General features: G+C 33.0%; 1 protein-coding gene across 5 annotated transcripts in view; it reads right to left on the reverse strand.

Moving 5' to 3' along the window:
• Positions 1 to 21,824, reverse strand: part of Rps6ka6 (ribosomal protein S6 kinase A6) — a 112,577-nt gene that overhangs the window by 2,460 nt on the left and 88,293 nt on the right. For 3 of the 5 annotated variants that reach the window (XM_045140810.1, XM_045140809.1, XM_045140812.1), the window contains 10 exons: positions 20,889 to 20,991; positions 19,936 to 20,066; positions 19,405 to 19,527; positions 18,571 to 18,660; positions 17,196 to 17,354; positions 14,281 to 14,442; positions 9,937 to 10,035; positions 8,134 to 8,210; positions 6,215 to 6,332; positions 1,444 to 1,584 (listed from right to left, as the gene is read on the reverse strand). In XM_045140810.1, the coding sequence (XP_044996745.1) occupies positions 1,444 to 1,584; positions 6,215 to 6,332; positions 8,134 to 8,210; positions 9,937 to 10,035; positions 14,281 to 14,442; positions 17,196 to 17,354; positions 18,571 to 18,660; positions 19,405 to 19,527; positions 19,936 to 20,066; positions 20,889 to 20,991 (1,203 nt within the window). The remainder of the gene's footprint in view (positions 1 to 1,443; positions 1,585 to 6,214; positions 6,333 to 8,133; positions 8,211 to 9,936; positions 10,036 to 14,280; positions 14,443 to 17,195; positions 17,355 to 18,570; positions 18,661 to 19,404; positions 19,528 to 19,935; positions 20,067 to 20,888; positions 20,992 to 21,824) is intronic. The other 2 variants (XM_004669599.3, XM_045140811.1) reach the window with 1 other exon arrangement.

Raw genomic sequence — 21,824 nt, forward strand, 5'->3', positions numbered from 1 at the left:
ACAGGCCATTAGAAGGCTTAACGTGAAGTATGTAGAATACATGTGATATGAATGTATAGGTGTGGAATATGGAAGATGTAAAGGTTTAAGTGGGAATAGTGTTGGGGAATAGGGATAAGAGGAGGAGGGCTAACAAACACTTATTACCTATGAAAAAAATCATATGAAAACCTCTTTGCTAGCTAATTAAAATATAATTTAAAAAGACTTTGAACAGTTTTACTCTACAAAGGTAAACAATATTAATCCCAGAAGCCATGGGTCATTATAGGAAAATCTCAGAGCCAGGAGTATGACACCTCCCAGTGAGTTGTTGGTCAGAGAGGTTCCTAACACCCCTAAACAGTGGAGTTTGTTGCTCACTAGAACTAGATGACAAGACCTTATTACTGCTGAAGACACCACTTTTTTCCTGCTGTACGACATTGAGTAAGGTATAATAGCTGGAAGCCTCCTCCCTGCTGGCTAGCTACTACAAAGCTAGAAAGTGGTATGTTGGCTGCTGGGGGAGAAAAATAATCAATATTCTTACCCAGCAGTGGGCATTGTGAGCTATAAAACTGATCACCCAGGCACAATGAACCCACTGGTGCAATAGTGTCATGGATGCTCTCTGGTTGAATATGAGGCCGGATCCATGGGGGGGGGGGGAGAATTTATGCCAGGTACTAAAAAACTAGTCAAAATCCTATAGATAGAGATGTAATGGGCTCTAAGAGGGAAGCTATCACTATTGTTTGATAAAATGGATATACTGTGGGCCCATCAAATTGCCCTCTAAATATACATGACTATGCCCATATAGTAGTGCCATTTTCACATTTGGTTAAAGTTTCTTTTTGAAGATAGTGTTGAATATTTACATTGGAGTGATCAATGCTAAATGAGACACATATATTACCTTCTCTAAGGCTCAGGAACAATGTTGAGGAGGGGGTGGAAGCAATATAAGAGTAATAGAATGGGGAGGAGTTATGTGGAACAATATCATCCAGTCATAACTTGGCCATTGCATTCATGTCCTCACAGTGACTGTTTTAATCTGCGTAAAGCACATACAATACTGGGCTCATAAACGTTCTGTTATGGATGTGCATGAGGGAATGATTCCTCCATTCCTCCCTGAGAAGTTTTGAGCAGCTGATGGTAGCTGGGGTACAGGAGACATTTTATGCAGTGATATAGCCACCAGTAGGATCCATGTGCTCTGGTAAATAATCCTCCACACATGCCCACACAGGCAACCATAATTAATTTTAGTAAGACACACCTACACACAAGAAAGAAAAAAAAGACATCAAAGTAGAAGAGGGAAGTTAGGAAGAAAGGGTTCAATAGAATGGGGTTCTGGGTGAGCAAGACAATGTAAGGGGAGGAGAATATCATCAAAATACATTATGTATGTATATAAAAATATAAGTTAAAAATGTCTATCTATTTTACCGTAACGACATGTGATGCATCATTTCTCTTAGGCTGATCATTCAGCAACTGGTCTCTGTGAGTTATCCATGAGTGCTTTAATACTTGCTCAGTAGTATATCGTTGATGTGGGTCCACATGAAGCATATGGGAAAGCAAATCCTAAATAATATAAAAATATTATATATACATACATAATTTCATTTTCTCAAAATTTTTATGCATCTATAACTTTATAATGCTTTAATCAATCTATATGTAAGAAAACAAAAATATTTTCTGAAAATCTTTACAGATTTTTTTGAATTTGGAATTCTTAGGAATTTTTAAAAATTTAGACTTATGAAGTCATTTCCACCTCTCCAAAATTACCAGCCCACGTATTCTTTATAGGAAATTTTGGTAGATCATCCATTTATAAGTTGGAATTTTTAACATACTAGTGCTCTCCTCCTCCCAATAAAAGAAAGTAACATAAACTATAGACAAATATCCTTGAGGATGGATAAGGTCAAAATCCTCAGTAAAATATTACACATAAAAGTCAATACAAACTCATTTCAGTTCCAGTGATGTAAGGGTTCAACCTATACTAATTAATAAATATAATGGAGTAAGTGCATAAGCAGAATCAAGGATAAGAATTCCATGATTGAGTCAGGTGTGGTGGTGCACGCCTTTAATCCCAGCACTAGGGAGGCAGAGGTAGGAGGATTGCTGAGAGTTCAAGTCCACCCTGAGACTACATAGTGAATTCCAGGTCAGCCTGAGCCACAGTGAGACCCTACCTCGGAAAAAAAAAAAAAAAAAAGAATTTGGGGTGGAGAGATGGCTTAGCGGTTAAGCGCTTGCCTGTGAAGCCTAAGGACCCTGGTTCGAGGCTCGGTTCCCCAGGTCCCACGTTAGCCAGATGCACAAGGGGGCGCACGCGTCTGGAGTTCGTTTGCAGAGGCTGGAGGCCCTGGCGCGCCCATTCTCTCTCTCTCCCTCTATCTGTCTTTCTCTCTGTGTCTGTCGCTCTCAAATAAATAAATTAATTAATTAATTTAAAAAAGTATAATTAAAAAAAAGAATTCCATGATCATCTCAATAGGTACAGAAAAATCCTTTGATAAAATTCAACATCTGCCCATGGTGACAACCCTGAAGAAACTAGGTATAAAAAAGATAAATATAATAAAGGATGTTGTAGCAAACCCTCAATGTACATGATATTAAATAGGAAAAACTTAAAATATTTGCTCTAAAGTAAGACATAAGCCAGGCATGGTGGCACATGACTTTAATCCCAGCACTCATGAGGCAGAGGTAGGAGGATCACCATAAGTTCGAGGTCATCTACATAGTGAATTCCAGGTCAACCTGTGCCAGAGACCCTACTTCAAACAAACAAACAAAACAAAACAACAACCACCAAAAAAAAAAGAAAGAAAGAAATGACTGCTTGAGAGATAACTTAGCAATTAAGGCGTTCACCTGCAAAGCCAAAGGACCCAGGTTTGATTCCCCAGGACCCACGTAAGCCAGATGCACAAGTGGGTGCATACATCTGGAGTTTGTGTGCAGTGGCTGGAGGCCCTGGAGGGCCCATTCTCTCTCTCCCTGCCTATTTCTGTATCTCTCTCTCTTTCTCAAATAAATAAGTAAAAATAAAATATAAATAAAATAAAATAAGTAATGAGACAAAGGTGTCCACTCACAGTTCTTATTTAATACAATACTACTACTAATAATAATTTTAGCGAAAGAATTCAGGGAGAAAAATAAAAGACACATAAATATGAAATGAAATAGTCTAATTATTTCTATGTGGTAAGATTCTATGTTTAGAATATTCTTAGAACTGAGCAACACAGCCAAGCAATGGTAAACAATATAAAAATTGTAGTTTTTCTACAAATCAATAATAAATAATCTGAGAACGTCAACAGGAATGTAATCCCATTCACAGTAGTTTCAAAAAATAAGTAAACCAAACCTTGGAACGTATGTAATGAAGGAGGTGAAGTGCCTTAACAAAGAATTTACCAAACATGGAGGAAAAAATTAATTAACAAGGGATAGAATATCCTGCTGTTTGTGTTGATAAAATTAATATTGCTATAGTGATCATAGTCCCAAAAGCAATCTATTGACTCAATGCAATCCTCATCCAAATACAAACGACATTCTTCAAAGAACTAGAAAAACAGTAATTCTCAAATTTATACAGATGGACAAAGTGGTCTTGAATGAAAATAATAACACTGAAGACTGCACAATATCTCATACCAAAGTATGTTATATAGCCACAGTAACTAAAACAAGATGGCATTGCTATGAAGAGACACATGAGTGAATGCAGTAGGGAAAAGAAATTAGAAAGAAAAAATTAAAAAGAAATTAGAAGCAAACCCATATATCTGCAGTCATTTGATTGAGTAATAGATGCCAAAAATGCACACTGGATACAAGACAACCTTTCCAATAGAGTCAAGAATATCCACATGTAGAGCAACTGAAACTAAGCTGTGAGTGGTGTGGTACACCCTGAATCCCAGCACTCAGGAGGCAGAAGTCGAAGGAGCACCATGAGTTCAAGGCCACTCCGCGAGTCTACACAGTGAATTCCAGGTTAGCCTGGACTATAGCAAGACGCCATATCCAAAGCCAAACAGAAAGACTGAAATAATACACACACACACACACACACACACACACACACACACACACTCACTCTCTCTCTCTATATATATATCACGCTGTATGAAAATAAATTCAAAGTGGATCAAAGATCTTAAGACCTGAAACATTGAGGAATCCAATAGCTCATAAAATTAAAGCAAAAATTAATAAAATTATACAAAATTATAAAAAGTCTATATAGCAAAGGGTACATACAACATGATAAAGAGGCAATCTACATAATAAATGAAATCTTGCTAGTTATATTCATCTGACAGAACATTCATACCCAGCATATATAAAAATATAATAACACCAAGCAGTGGATGCCTGAAATGGAAGGCAATACTGAAACTATACATACTATGTTTTTGTTTTCCTTATATATACATTCTTTTAAAAATATTTTATTTACTTATTTGCAAAAGGGAAGTAGAAGGAGATAACAGGAGAGTAAGAGTGGGAATGCGGGAGAGAGTAAATGAGAATGAGAAAAGAATGGGCATGTCAATGCACATAAACTCCAGGCACAAGTGCCACTTTATCCATCTGGCTTCAAGTGGGTACTGGGGAATTGAACCCAGGCCAGCAGATTTTGCAAGCAAGTGCTTTTTAACACTGATGTGTCTCACCAGCCTTTATGCAAACATTGTTAATTCATAATTTAACATAAAAGGAGTTTACCAATAGCTAATAAAATAGAACAATTATAACAATACACTAAAATAAATGTTACATGAATGTGGCAATATATCATAATAACTTATTATACATGTCATTCTTGTTATGACATAAAATTATATAAAAGTTATATAATGAAGATGAAGAAATTTCATTATGATAGAATGGCAAAAAATTTTAATTAGGAATGATTTATTTCTTGCTTTTTCCACTTAATACTTTCAGAACAGTTGATCTTTGGTAATTAAAGCCACAGAAAAAAATATTTAAAAGGGGGACTAATATATATCTTATTTCAGATTTTATTCATCAAGGAAAAATAATGAAGATAGTACAGCAATGGTATAGATAAGTAGGTCAATAGAAGAGAATATAGATCCAGAGTTATATATGTTTGGACAGGTGATTTTTTTTTTTTATCAAAATACAAGTGAAATTCATTGGAGAAAGGGTAGTACTTCAACAAGTCATGCTAGGACAACTGCATTTCTACATGGAAAAGTATTTTTGATAATACTTTATACCATATAAAAATATTAAGTCAAAATGGAACATAGACCTAAAGGTACAGTAAGTTTAGTATGCAGGAAGACGTGTTCAATACCCAGCAACACATAACATATGATACACTTATACAATAGAATACTATTCTTCCACAGAAAGAATGAAATTTTATCATTCACAACAATATGGCACTGAGCTTTATTGAGCACCTGTAACTTCTAATATATCATAGTAAGATAAATATGATTGACAATAACTAAGTATGCAAAACAGCTGGAAGAAAAGTTTCTGAATGCTTCTGAAGCAAAGAAATGATAATTATCTTTACACACACACACACACACACACACACACACATATATAAATGTTACATCTACCTCACAACTAAAAATATGTCATTGAAATAGAAAAAAATAAAAATCACTCATGTAATATGTAGTTAATTTCTATGATTAAGAAGAAAAATAATGTAGAAAAATATATTCTTAAAAAATAAACTTTAAGCTGGGCATGGCGGCACATGCCTTTAATCCTAACACTTGGGAAGCAGAGGAAAGAGGATCTCCCAGAGCTCGAGGCCACCTTGAGAATACATAGTAAATTCCAGGCCACCCTGAGCTAGAGTGAGACCCTACCTCAGAAAACCCCCAAAAATAAATAAATAAAGCAAACTTTAGTTGGATACATATTCATATTCTTCACCAGATTTTTATTGTTATTTTGATTAATTCACAGTCATTTTATATTTCTCGAACACATATAAACTGATAAAACAAATGGTGTCCTCAAGGCATGGCAGAAAAGTCAATCTGTGCCTCTCCAAATATGATGTAAATACTGACATGACACCATAAAACATACCAAAAATACGCAATGAAGTATAACCTGACGATTTAAATAATTTGACATGAATGTAAAAAAAAAGCATATTTATATTTTATACCTTTGCTCCATCTGAAATATTGTCCCAGTTTCCTCCACTCAAAGAGAACTTTCCATTGCCTATACGCAACAGTATTTCTTCAGGAGTATCATTGGGGCCATTAGAAAATGGAGTGTAGCTATTAATAAAATAGATTTTATTAGACATGAGAGCTAACATACATTTGTATGTTATTAAAAGTGATAACTATAAGATTACACATAAATATATTCTACCTCAAGGCATATTCCTAATATTTCCCCTTAATATTAAAATGAAAATTTATATTTCAAATAATGTATTTAACCCAAACAAATCAATAAGATGAACAATCTTGCTGACTAATTCATTTTTCTTTGAATAAACAATTTAAAATAAGGATTTTTTATGCAAATACAGTGCAAAACAAGAACATAATAAAGTACACATTTCATACTCTCCCAGATGTAAGTTATCAAGGAAATATATTTACTATGAAAAAATATTATTTTTATAATATTACAATGTATTTATTGTACTGGTTCAATTTATTCATTAACATTTTTTATCAATATTAGTGGAAATAAGTTAAATAATATTTTAAATTAATATCTATAAAACTGATTCATTAAATATTGAATATCAACACAATAAAAGTTTCAGTCATTGAATTACACAAATTAAATTATTCATGCATGTAAGTATGTACAGTTAAAATAGACCTAAAATAATTTAACAAAAAGCAATCATTTCTGTGCCATTAGACATAACTGAAACATATTCAAGTGGAAAATAGCAAGATGACATATGGTTAAAAGTGTAAGTCAGATATCTCAAAGCATTAATGTACATCTAACAACTATTTTGAGATTATGCTAAATACATGATAATCTCTTGTTTAATTATAAAGCAAATATTGGAAACAGCAAGATTGGAATAATATTGTATAGTCTAAACTTAATATGATGACTATACGAGGTAAATTTAACTTTAGTTTTAATTCCAGCACTTAGATCTAAGTTTATAACATTATTCATGAGTTTATATTACATAAAATTGTACATGTAATATGCTGACACATGCAATTATACAGTATGAATAATTTAATACCAGCTTATAACATTGTTAATATACTTTTCCTTATTTTATATTAGTCAAATATATTTAAGTTAAAAGTCTTATCTTGGTGCACTATACTTCCTAGGTAAACTAGCTTTCCCTCTGTAGAATAAGTTGTAAATCTATAATGTTCACTTTTTTTCTTTGCTCTTGATTCCAGACACATGTACCACCTGGAGCATCTGGCTTATATGGGTACTGGGGAATAGAACTTGGGTCCCTAGGTTTTCAGGCAAGCACCTTAACTGCTAAGCTATCTCTCCAGCCCCACAGAGTTCATTTTAACTAAAAGTGCTATTCATTATTAAGTGTAAATGGCATTTACATATTTTATAAATTACCAGTATTAACAGAGTTCAATGGTTATTCCATTTCTTTTGAGTTTATCTTTATACTTTTAAAGAATAGGCATGTGTTTGTTTCTGCAGTTTAATAATATTTAGTATTACATCTAAATTTGCTACCAATATATTCTTACTAAATATCTATTCTATGAGAAACAGAGCCAGATTCCAAGCATTTTTTTAAAAAGTAGCAAGTTCAGAGGGAAAGTCCCTATTAAAACATGCAACTGATTTTTATAACTGAGTGATTCTAGCAAAAGTTAAAATAGCTATTGTAAAAGTAAAAATGTATGCTTTATTCTTAAAAGTCTCTTTATAAAAATTATTTTCTGATTTCCATATCAATGCCTCTTTAATTATACAAGTAAAAATTATATTATTTGAAAGTTAATGGGATTTTTCTTAAAGTATTTTCATCTGTCCTCTTTCTAGATGAAGATATACAAGTGAAATTCAAACAATAACACAAGTATATATAAATATACATATATGTCTTACCCAGCCAACATTGTGTAAAAAAGGACTCCTAAGCTCCAAATATCACAAGCGGCATCATATCCCTGTTGCATAAGAACCTAAGACAGAAATATTTGCTATGTGTTATTACTTAGTATAAATTCTCATTCAAAGGAAAGTTGTTTTGATTTTAATAATCTTATAAATATACTAAATCTAATAAATATTCACAATATAAAAACCTAAATCTTTGTATGCATTTATATTAAAGGTAAAACCTATAATCAGCAAGGATTGAATAAACTGGTATTTTTGTAAGCTGAGGAAGTAGCATGATATACAGAAAAAAATAAAACCTAGTATGACAAACCCTGGCCTAGTGACCTTTCATGCTTCTTTGGACATCTAAACTTAAGATTAATAAGTAAAGAAAGTTTAATAAAACTAGAAGCAGTACAAAGGCTATTAATTCTAATACTGACTCTATTAGGTAGATATTTTATACCGATTTTGAAATGAATCTGAAGCAAATATTAAGTAACTCGCTCAACATCATGAAACTAGTCAGTCCTGTAAAGCAGTCATTCTTATTAAAGCCTATGCTTTTAATATGTATGGCAACTGTTTCCATTTTTTTTTAAGACAGGTTCTCACTCTACAACCTGGGCAGGCCTTGAATTTATGGCAATCCCCCTACTTCCACCTCACAAGTGCTGGGATTACAGGCATGAGCCAACATATCCAGCTTGATAGCTGATTCTACTTGTGGAATTATGTACATATGAATATACTACATAAGGTTTACACATTATAAACTATGGACTCCAATTATGTCTTTAATTTGGAAATAAATCATAAAAGAAAATCTTAAAAAGAGGTAGTAGAATAATACGTGATTTCACAAAAGCAAGACAAATTTATCTTTTATACAAGGCTGGTGTATTCAAAATATCAGTATATATCTGGACGAGAAATACATATGTGATAAATTCTCAATAGTTCAAGTTCATTAACTTTTATATAATAACCTAAGTAACTATTTTGTCTTTGGGCTGGTTCTATTAAAATTAAGTAATATCTTTATTATATATTCATGTGAGATTTCTCTATGAATAGAAATATTTTGTTAGAAAAAAATTGATGAAATGTGGCCATTTTTTATTTAGACAAATGAATCAGCTGCTGAAGCCTCTGAACATAGCAACAGAATAGAAACATCTTTAATGCATCAACACTGGGGATTACATAAATACCTACACAGACTGTTCATCTACAAATGGCTAAAAATATTGACATTTGGCTCTGACAATTTCCAGACAGGAATAAAAAATATATATAGCTAACTTAAAATTTGAGATATAATGATTTTCTGCTCAAATTTAATTTATGAGAACACTCATGTGACCAGGCATGGGTGAAGCACACCTGTAATCCTAGCACTGAGGAGTTAATTGCGGGAAGATCAGGATTTCAAGGGCAGTCTCAGCTACATATTGAGTTGGAGGCCAGCCTTGGACACATGAGATCTTATTAACACACACATGTGCCACTTAGAGTCTAATGATGACTTCAAAAAACATATATGTGGGCCTTAAATAAGGAGGGAATACAAAGGCCCTAATAAAGAACAAGCACAGCTAAACTGTTCACACCACTATTTTTATTCCTCTACCATTTCTCATCACTTTTTACAGTTCTAAGCACCCCATGTTTTCCCAGGTTTCCTTAGGAAAACTTTCAAGCTTCCCTGTTGATTCAGTGTATAGCCAAATTTAAAGGCCACTGCTCAGGATCAAGAAAGATAGGTGAGAGCTAATCAGTAAGTCAACTACTAGTATTTCATACTTCCAAAACCTTGCCAGAAGCGGGTTGTGCATCTGTAGTCCCAGCTACTTGTTCTGTTGAGGCAGTAAGATCGCTTGAGCTCAGAAATTCAAGGTCAGCCTGGGCAACATAGTAAGAAACTGTATCAAAAAATGCCTGTATTTCCATGTTTCCTAATTTTGAGAAGACCAGAATTGTGCAAGAAGTATCACATTGCTTACTTAGGGTCAATCATATAAATTAAATTTGCTATAGTAAAGTTAAAATTATAATAACCAATAATTTTGTTAGAAAACCAGTATACGTTATTCATTGTGATGAAACAATGAAAACTACCCCCATATCCACTATTATTTATTAAAATGGATATTCAAATCTTTATGATTCCACTTTAAAAGACAATATATTGCTAAGTGTGGTGGTGCATGCTTTTAATTCCAGAACTCAGGAGGCCTGATTACATAGTGAATTTCAGGTCAGCATGGGCTACAGCGAGACACTATCTCAAAAAACTAAAATAAGCAAACAAATAAATAAATAAAAGTCAATATATTGAGCTGAAGAGATGGTTCAATGGTTAAATAAATTCCCTTTGCAAGCAAGCATGAGGGCCTGAGGTAGCCTGAAACCATCAAAGTTTGAATCTCCAGGTGCTATGTAAACAGCTGGTCATGTTCCCAGGTACCTATAACCATAGTCCCAAAAATGGAAACAGAAACTGGGGAATCACAGGGCTTTGCAAAACACACTAAAATCCTGAATTAGTATGATTCCACTGGCCAGTAGGCACTTCTCTTAATGTTCATACTCATATATTGCTACTCTCAATTTTGGGTTAGAGAAGCTTCCATTTTACAGATGGTGGTGAACTCTGGGATGACTCAAAAGGCACCATAGTGCTGAGAAGTGACAGAGGAGTATTCAACACTGAAAAATCTCTATCCTACCCTTCAAGGCTCAGGGTCCATTGCAAAAGAGGTGGTAGAAAGAATGTAAGAGCAAAATGAAGGGTAAGACTGTTTGATGCTTACAATGCACTCTTCTAGACACAAAATGGCCTGGATATCATGAGCTTGCAATGCCCGGTAATATCTACACAGGAACCTCATAATAGGAGGAAAAGATCCTGACATCAAAATAAAAGACTTATTGAGAAGGGGAAGGGATAAGATGGAGAGTGTATTTGTGAAGGGGAAAACGAGGGAGGGGAGGAAATTATCATAGTTTATTGTAATTAATTATGGAAGTTGTCAATAAAAAAGTGGGTGAAAGATCAAGGGAGTATTATAACCAAGTTTAGTTCTGGCCACATGAGTACACCCTGTACTGACACAGGTGAGCTCACTACAAGGGCACATAGACATGAATACACCACATATAACACACACATATACATACACACACAATACAAACACTATATTTCATACAATTAAGATCAAAAGATAATATGTTGTACAGTTTCCAAGTATCTCTTGGCAGAATCTAATATTTTAAAGCAAAACAACTAAAAAATATCAATGTGTTTCAATAACAACTTAGTATTTCATGCATTCAATGTATTTCATAATAATATATTAATATTTACTGCAAAAAGGGGTTTCAGCATGTGACAGTTTTATTAAAGCATTAAAATATACAAATGGGCCGGGCGTGGTGGCGCATGCCTTTAATCCCAGCACTCGGGAGGCAGAGGTAGGAGGATCGCCATGAGTTCAAGGCCACCCTGAGACTCCATAGTGAATTCCAGGTCAGTCTGGGCCAGAGTGAGACCCTACCTCGAAAAACCAAAAAAAGAAAATATACAAATGGTAGGCAAAGGTTCTTCAAGTAATAGTTATGGAGAAATGTTCTCCACTTGCCCACCAGAAAACTTTCACTACTGTAATGATTGAGACTGTTTTGCTACAATGATAGTCTGTTAAGGTTAAAAAAAAAAAAGGCCCTGTATTCTATTCTGTGTATGAACTCATTTAAAAAGCTATTGCCTAGTGCAGAAAAGATGGCTTAGAGGTTAACGTGCTTTCCTGAGAAGCCAAAGGACCCATATTTGACCCCCCAGGTCCCATGTCAGGCAGATGCACAAAGGAACAAATGTACAAGGTGCATGGGCACCAGGTTGCACACACATCTAGAGTTTGACTGCAGTGACTGGAGGCCCTAGCATGCTGATTCTCTCTTTTGCTCTCTATCATGAAACAAAACATATATTAAAACAGAAGATAATCAGCATGCTAGGGTTTCCAACCACTGCAAAACAATCTCGGGGGGTGGGGGGGGTGGGGTGGGGACTGCCTAACTACTCATCTCAAAATGCTTACCTAACTATTAATATAAACATAGATACACTGTCTATTTTAGGTGTTCTTTTGGGACAAATTTACCCTAACCTTTTTCCAGTAAGTTTGTATAATACCTAGGAATACACTTCCACAAAACTAAGTCAGTATTAAGAATACAGCCAGTAAAATTGTTATTCTATACATTGCCGTCATATCTACTGTATTAGTCAGTTAGAATATTTATTATGACCATATATATTTAACAAAAAGGCTCGCATCCCAGTTTTCTAGACTCCTAGCCTATAAAAACACAAAGTCTAGCAAAACTAGTCTTTTATTTGAGGTAGGGTCATACTCTATCCCAGGTTGACCTGGAATTCACTATATAGTCTCAGGCTGGCCTCAAACCCACAGTAATCCTCCTATCGTGGCCTCTGGAGTGCAGGGATTAAAGGTATGCACTACTATGTCCAACCTCTTATATACTTGAAGGCAGAACATTAATCTTTTATTAGATCATATACCCCAATTTTTAGTTAAAATACATTTCATTAATATACATATGATGGCATTCTATGGACATATGTATACTTTCATATAGGACAAATCTCATCATACAAAGATTATAAAAGAAGGTATTATGTATATCCCTCAATATCAGTATCCTATAGTAAAATTTAAATAAAAATTAGTGAAAATTGAAAATTATTCCTTAACAGGTGTTTGGATTTCTTTTCTTTTCTTTTCTTTTTTTTTTTTTTTGGTTTTTCGAGGTAGGGTCTCACACTAGTCCTGGCTGACCTGGAATTCACTATGTAGTCTCAGGGTGGTCTTGAACTGATGGCAATCCTCCTACCTCTGCCTCCCGAGTGCTGGGATTAAAGGCATGTGTCACCACGCCCGACTTTGGATTTCTTTTTAGTGAATTTTTTTTTTTCTTTTTAAAACTTGCTTCATTTATTTGCAAGTAGAGAAGAAGAGAGAAAGCGAGTTTAAGAGCAAGTGATCAAATGGCACATCAGGGCCTCCAACCTCTGCAAATGAGCTCTACCTACATGTGCAATTTTGTGTATCTGACATTACATTGGTATTGGGGAAATGAACACAATCAAGCTTTGCAAGCAAATGCACTAAATCACTGAGCCATCTCTGCAGCCCTAAAAAGTATCTGGATTTCTATTAAAATGCAATAATTACCATTAGTTATTATACTCTACATATATAAGAATTCCTTATTTATAAATACATCTTTTAATGTATATATAGCAAATACTATTCCTGACTCATATTTCATGAATCTTAGTTTTTATCCTACAGAATTGTTGGCATTATAGGTCCTATCCTAATGCGTAGAACTACTGAAACTTTCCAAGTAGAACATATGCCACTACCAAGCCTCTCAGATCTCACCTTTCTTTACTTCCTCTCCACAGGTCAACATAGGAATTAAAAAAAAAAATACATGAAGGAAAAAAACTGCCATTTATAAAAACCCTTCTAAGTTTAGAACCTCCTAAAGGCAATCATTGATTTGCTAGCCTTGCAAGTTATGTACAATGTTAACTAATACAATTTATCCCACACTTAGTTATGAGAAAAGAAAACATTTTACTTTGTTGTTAAGTGAATGTTGGGTCGTAAAAGAAATCATTTGTACTTTGATCCTTATATTTTTATTAAGTTAAGAACATAATATACTTGGGCTATCTTTATCTTATCTTACAGTTCAAAATAGTATGATGCTGAGCTAGGCATCGTAGAATATACCAGTAATCTTAGCAAGTGGGATGCCACAGCAGAAGGATTGCTGTGAGTTTGAGCTATATAATAAGTAACAAAGAGGATTATATAGTGAGCTACTGTCTTAAAATGGTATGCTTTTGAACCTTCTGAGTAGACCAGGTTATTAGATTCATATTGCTTTGGATGCTAGTTACTATCTGAGTATTTACATGAGGAAACTTTTTAGAAATTGATTAAAAAAAACTCAGCTTTTACTTATCTTCAATAACATATATATGACATTTTGTACATTAAATTAGAAGAAAAACAATAAAAGGAAAATACTCAGATTTATAAAGAATACCTCAGGTGCTACAAAGTTTGCAGTGTAGCATGGAGTTAGCAGAACTCCATTTTCTCCTCGAAGTTGCTTTGCAAACCCAAAATCACAGATTCTAATTGAATCTGCATTTGATGATTCATCCATATATAAAATATTACTAGGTTTAAGATCACGATGAACAACCTTGAACATAAAAGGAAAACTACATTAATTTTTTTAATTAACAAAATATTTTTGAAATAAAACATGTCACATATTTGGAGAAAGAAAATTCCCAATTTTAAAATTTGAAAATAGCATTTTTGCAAACCTATGGCAACAAGTGCAAGTAGAAAAGAAAATTATGTCTGACAATTAGATGCTCCAGTTCAAGTCACAACCAAGCTTACTTCTTAACTCTTTATTGACAAGTTCCATAAATATAGACAAGGTACCATAATTCCTATCCTAATCCCCTCCCACCACTCCCTATTGCTCCTCTCAATCACCCTCCACTCAATCCCTTTGTCTGTACAACTGGTCACTGTTTCTCTCCTATTATAAAGGTCTTATATAGGTAGTGCTGGTTACTGTGAGGTCATGAGTATCAAGGTCATTTGTGTATGTGTGACAGCATTGTCAGCAGTCCTCCCATTCCTTTGGCTTTTATTTTCTTTCTGCCACCATCAAGATTTGTTAAGCATTTCCAACCTCAATTTTCAATTCCATTTGTTTAGATCATAGATTGACTTCTTACTCAGCACCTTCTAATCCACATCAAAAGTATGAATGTAATAAAAAATAAGGTCCTGAATAAGCAACAGAGTGGGTAGAAGAGACTCTAATAAGGAACATATATTTGGTTGAAGATGGAAACAGAAGGAGCTATATAAGTAGGTTCCCATATTTGTGACTTTAGTTTGAGAGCTACGAGTAGCCCTTGTTAAAACTCCCTTTTAAATTATATTTTTAATAACTTACAAAGTAGGTTTCTACATGCCTTTTTTCATACAGCCTTAGTTTACGTTAACCTTCATGCAAAGTCCCTCCAATCCCTCACTCCTGTGTTCTTATCCCTGCTTAAACCTTCCAACCAACTTTACGTTTTTATATCACACAGATTCTTCTATAACTTCTAAAATTATCCACAGTATGGTAAAGACTTGTGGGAAAAAAAAAATCTGGATTGGAGGAACAGAAAATAAATGATAGGAGGCCAGGTGTGGTAGCACATAACTTCAATCCTAGCATTGGGAAGCAGAGGTAGGAGGAAAGTTCAAGGCCACCCTGAGAGTACATAGTGAATTCCACATACGTCAGCTGGGCCTAGAGTGAGACCCTACCTGGAACCCCCCCGCCAAAAAAAAGAAAAGAAATGATAGGAAACTACACATGATGAGTTGGGGGTACTACAAAGGTAAGAACAAGAATATGTCCATGAAACAAAACTTTGGAATGTGCTCAGTTTCAAACAGGACATTTATCTATCCCTTCAAAGCTCTGGGAAACTTACAGAAAGGGCAGAAATAATTTAAGAGCAGGAGGATGGAAGAGGGGGCTGCAAAATGCTTTCCTCTGGATACAACATGACTTTTACATTCATGAAAGAACAGCAGCCGTCATTTCCTGCATACAATTGAGCTTAAGTATTTCACCATTGTTAGGAAAAGGATACATGAGATCTCACACTTCCCAAAGTAACTAATAGTATCTATTTTGTCAGTGGTTTAGCTACTCCACTCAGAAATTGGCCATTTGATTACAAATAGCCCTAATTTAACTCACTGGGTTAAAAAAAGCAAAAAAGTAAGATGGGGACTACTAGGTATTAACTGGGAGGGGAAGAGGGATAAGAGAGGTTAGTTGGGAAAATAAGATCAAACTACTGTACATACATGTATAAACAAGGCAAAATGAAAAATAAATAAATAACAAAGAGTAGACCTTGGTTAAAGTATACATTCCAAAACAATGTAATAAAGCAATTAAATTATACTAAAACCAATGCATCCCTTTAGTATTAAACAATCTGTTTCAAAGTATTTAAGATATAATCTATTAGGCCAAACCTAAAACAGTTAGCTTACTTTCATTAAATGCAAGTAGAACTTATATTTTATACTGTATCAGTTTGAATTGTAATTTTCATTACTTATAATTAAATAGGTAATGTTAAACTTCATTACAAATGATTTAAGCATAACATTTTAACTTATTTGCTACTTTGCTTGTATAGCTATATATAATAAAAGTTGATTTTTGTGATTCATTTAAATTGCTTTCATGGTGTCAAAAGAAATAAGGAAAGAAGCCTGCTCATCTATAAAATTTAATATATTAATATTTCAAATGTTTGCAATCCAAGTTTATGAGTATATTTTGTGGAGAGAGAGATAGGTGTCAACACACTGTCTTCTTATTAATAGAATTTTATATTATTAGTTATAGTATAATTTTAATATTTGCAATGTCTTTGAAATGATTTTTCTTCCCCTCTTCTCCTGTCTCATCTCCTCCCCTTCTCTCTCTTGTTTTCTCCTTTCTTTCTTTGAGTCAAAGTCTCACTATGTAGCCAGGGCTGGATTACAACTCACAATTTAGCCCAGGGTTGCATCAAATCCACAGCTACTAATCTATTTCAGCCTCCCTCAAATTCTGAGATTATAGGTGTTAGGTACCCCCATCCAGTTTGGATATTTCTTTTACATTTCACTTTAAAGCCTATTTAAGTTTAATAATTTCAAAAGACAGGGGTAAGTACATGTATGTTGCTCAAACAACTTTAAAATGTTATGAAATTAAGTGATGTAGGCAGAGAGAATTACTAAAGCATTAGCCCATTTTTCATTTTTAGCATTCATGACTGTATGAGTTTTATTAAGATATTCTCTATAAAAATATCTAAGAACCCCAATACAAATCACTTAACTGCAGTGGAGAATATAACTGTAACTTACCCCTTGACAATGAAGGTAGTCAACTGTCTTAGTTATTACATACAGAACATCACTAGCTTCCTGTTCCGAGAAACATTTTTTTTTCAGAATACGGTCCAGTAGCTCTCCTCCTTTCATCAAGTCCGTTACAAGATAAACATATCTCCCATCATCAAAGACCTAAATAATAACAAACGTGCACTGAAGTGTTATTATTTGTAATTGCAATTATTAACTGTTTAAGCTATATTTACTTTCCCATTTTAGTAAACCAACAGTATTAAAAAGAAAAATAAATACTATTTCTTTTCTTTAATGTAGGCTGTACTGAAAGATAAATTGGTTAAATAGTCAACTACATAATTGTGTGAGATCACATTTAATATATAATAGTGAATTATAAAATTATAGGTTATGGTTCATCAAAGCATATAAATTAAAATGTAAAATTCTTTGCCTCTTAAGTGACATATATGCCATTTTATTTTATTAAAGTTATTTATTTACAGTAACTTTCTGTGTGACAGTGAACACATTATATAGCACTTTATTATTTGGCATGGTACATGGAATTCAAATAGTGTATAAAAGATAAAAAATAAGGAAAAAAATATTTTTTTCTTCAGTATGTGAGAGGTACATAGTACATATATATTTACAAATACTATATGCATGAACATATATATAAACTATTTAAATATTACAAATCAAATTATATATCATGTTATATGAAATAAATTAGACCACATAATGGGTGGCATTTATTCCTTTTCTAAAAAGAAATGTACCTTGTGGAAAAAGTCATTAATCAGTGATATAAATTAATATGTGCTACATAATTATTTTATAAACTAAGGATTCATTCCAATTTACTCAAGAAACAGCCAATTGTTCTACAATTTTAAAAGTAGAATTTTCTAGACTCAATTTCTATATGTTTATAGTAGTACAGAAAATAAATAAATGGTTCTCACTAAAATATTAACTAGTTAACCATACAGACTATGTTCAGGTTATCATGGGGCTAGAGAGATACCACATGGATTAAGATGCCTGCTTGCAGGGTTGATACCTGGATTCTATTCTCCAGTACCAACTCAAAGCTAGATGCAGTGGCGGGAGACCCTAGTCCACCCATTCCCCTCTCTTTCTGCTTTTAAATAAATATTAAAATATTTTTAAATGATATATTTAAGTTATTAGGATATACTTATCAACAATCATAGTTCTTTACTAAATTCCATAAGGACAGGGTAATAGAACCATAAAGGAAGTATTAAAGTAGAAAATTTAAAGATTTTGCTACTTGGTGATATGACACTATAAAATATCAGACATGAAGTTATAGGTTATAACTTCATTTTTCAGCAGATACTTAAGACTTTAATATACCTACATCTTTTAAGGTGATAATGTTGGGGTGTTGTCCATAGCGCATCAAAATTTCAATTTCTTCTGAGGGGTCTCGCTTACTTTTGTCAATGATCTAAGAAAATAAAAAAAAGATAAAAGTTCCAAAGGAAATTAACTTATTTTCTTTTTCTAAAATAAATGAAATAATTTCTATCTGAACACACATACACATACATATAAAATCCATATATCTGTGGGCTTTTTTTGGTTTTACTTAGTCTAACATAAGATCTCAGGTAGCTCAGGCTGCCTGATTCTTTATTCCTCTCTTTCCCTCTCCATATCTATCTAGAGATAGACTAGATAGAGAGATACATAGATTAAGTGACAGACAGATCCAACCAAGGCTAGTCCTAAGATATTCATAATTATCTAGCTTCAGCCTAAGTGCTGGAATTATAGGAATGTGTCACTATGCCCTCCTTCAATTTGTTTATATTATAACCAAATACTTAAAAATTCAAGAATTATGCTTAACCAATGTTTTAGCATTCAAAACGTAATGTCACAGCATTTTAACATTAAATTATATGTCACTAGCATTACACTAAATTATATTATCCACATGTCACTGTAATTTTTATAAGTTCTCAGTCTTAGTATAGTATATTAAAATAAGACTTTTCAAAAGGAAAAATATCGTGAAATATGTTATAATTCCAAGTTAAAGCCTTTCAAAGAAATTCAAAATAAAAACATTATTTTGATTTCCTTCTGATTATCTTATCTGTCTGTCATTTATTCCACTGAAAATGTCAGTTAAACTGTAATTTAAATTATACATATCAACAAAATAAGTTAGACTCAGAGACAATACCTTTACTGCAAATTCCATGTTGGTAATTGAATGTACACATCGCTTGCACACAGAATAGGAGCCAACACCAATATCCTCTTTCAATTCATAAACTTCACTAAACTGTGCAGCATTTCCATTTATCTGTTTTTAAAAATTAAAGACTTATGAGAATGAGATACTTGCACATTTTCTTTCTTGTCTTAAAAGTATGTACAACTTAAATCTTAAAAAAAAATTCAAGAATTCTATAATTTTTACCAATATTTATAAAATTGTCAATATACATTCTGAAACAAATTTAAGTTATTGGTTTTCTAAACTCTAAGATAAACATAATAAATGAGCTTATAAATTACACTTTTTGGCAAAACATACAATAAATATTAATATTATTATTATTAGCTTTTATTTCAAATTTATAAAACATTGAACTAAATTATATTAATAAATGAGTTATTAAAATTACTTTTTAAAAGTTACTGAAAATCTATTATCAACTGAGAGAAATAATTACCACCAAACTGAACGTTAATATTATGCAGGATTTACCTGAACAATTGGTAATACATTAGCACTTGTAACAGGAGTGATTTTATATTCTTCTGCAATAGAAGTTGCAACAAAGCTGAATCCTTTGAAGAGTTGATGAGCATTTGCACTAGCTGGCAAACCAGGAGAATCTAATATTCAAACAGTGACATTTAATTAGAATCACACAGACTTCTAAAATAAATTATCACCAGTTTTTAAATGTAGAAGAAACTATTAAATATCTTGTCACCATATGGCATACCATATATATATGGTATACTAATGATAGAAGAGATTGTGTAGTATTAATTCTATATGTATATATATAGGCATATATATAATTAATAGTACACAATCTCTTCTATCATTAGTATGCATAATTCCTGTTGTAAGTTTGTCTCTTGTGTTAACTACTGCATCCTCCTTGCTTAGCACAAACCAAAGATTCAAAATTTTTTGAATGAGTATGTGTAAAGGATGCCATTAAAATACACCACATTGAATTCTAAACCGAGTCAGTGCATGTATCATATATTACCTAATATACAATACCTTGTAAACTATTGGCTTATCAAATCTCCACCCTTTGCCCTGGTATATACTTCTGTGATAAATTCCTCCCTTGTAAATATTGTAGCCGTATTGTATATGTAATGTACATTCCCTGAAAGTCAAACTAACTCTGCAAATTTACCACTCTTTTAATCTTTACCCAAGACATATTTTATTTATTTAATCATTACTTAAATCACTATTTATTTAGTCATTATTTACAAATTAAAAAATGAAGGGCTGGAGAGATTGATAAGTGATTAAAATGTTTTCTGGCAATGATAAAGGACCCAGGTTTGATTCCCCAGTAAACATGCAAAGCCAAATTCACAAAGCAGCACATGCTTCTGGAGTTCATTTGCCATGGCTGGCACATACACCCTCTCTCCTCCTCTCTTAAATAAATAAATATGCATTACCCTTAGGTGTTTTTGCAGTAAATTCAGGATCAAAACAAAAAGTATCATCTGGTTTTCCAGAAGCAGGTCTGAAAGGAGGTTGAACTTCTCTTTTATATAATTTCTGGAAGTAATAGGGTAATGCAAAAACATTGAGTACTTTCATATATGGCTATCTCTTATCAAACATCAAAAATTCAAATGATCCAATATCTTTAAAAAGTATTGACTATCAACATGACACCAGAAATGGACAGATCATACCCCCAAAACAGACACACTAAAAATATAATGTGGAATTATGTTCAGGCTATGTGAATAAGGTCTATATGAAAGAAAACTGAATTTTGTTTATATATAAGACATATAAACATATTTGTTTATATGACATATATACATGACATTATATAATATCGACACATATAACATATATGCATACATATCATAAATTCACACAAATATTCCACCCCCCAAAAAATATGAAATTCTAAATATTTCTGAGATACTTAACTTTTACTTAATAAAGAAACACATAATGTGGTAGTCACTATCTTTCAAAGACTCAAAATGTGAGAAAAAAAATTTCCACAGGTTTCATATAACTGTTAAACAAATTCAAAAATCATTGAGATGGCCAGGCATGGTGGTGTATGACTTTGTAGTAGGATAACCATGAGTTTGAGGCCACCCTGAGATTACACAGTAAATTCCATCCAGGTCAGCCTGAACTAGAATGAGACCCTACCTCGAAAAAAAAAAAATCACTGTGATATAATTTCCAAAAATCTAATGAAGCCAAAGAACAGCACAGTGATGTCAAAGCCTGAATTCTAAAGGAATAAAGATAACCCTAGATATCAAAAAATGCTATGAATTTTCCCTGCAACTTCAGACATCTAGAGTATATCACAATGTAGCCACAGAAAAATAACTAATAAAAATAATCAGACTATTTTC

Source organism: Jaculus jaculus, chromosome X (assembly GCF_020740685.1).
Source record: "Jaculus jaculus isolate mJacJac1 chromosome X, mJacJac1.mat.Y.cur, whole genome shotgun sequence".
Classification (NCBI taxonomy): domain Eukaryota; kingdom Metazoa; phylum Chordata; class Mammalia; order Rodentia; family Dipodidae; genus Jaculus; species Jaculus jaculus.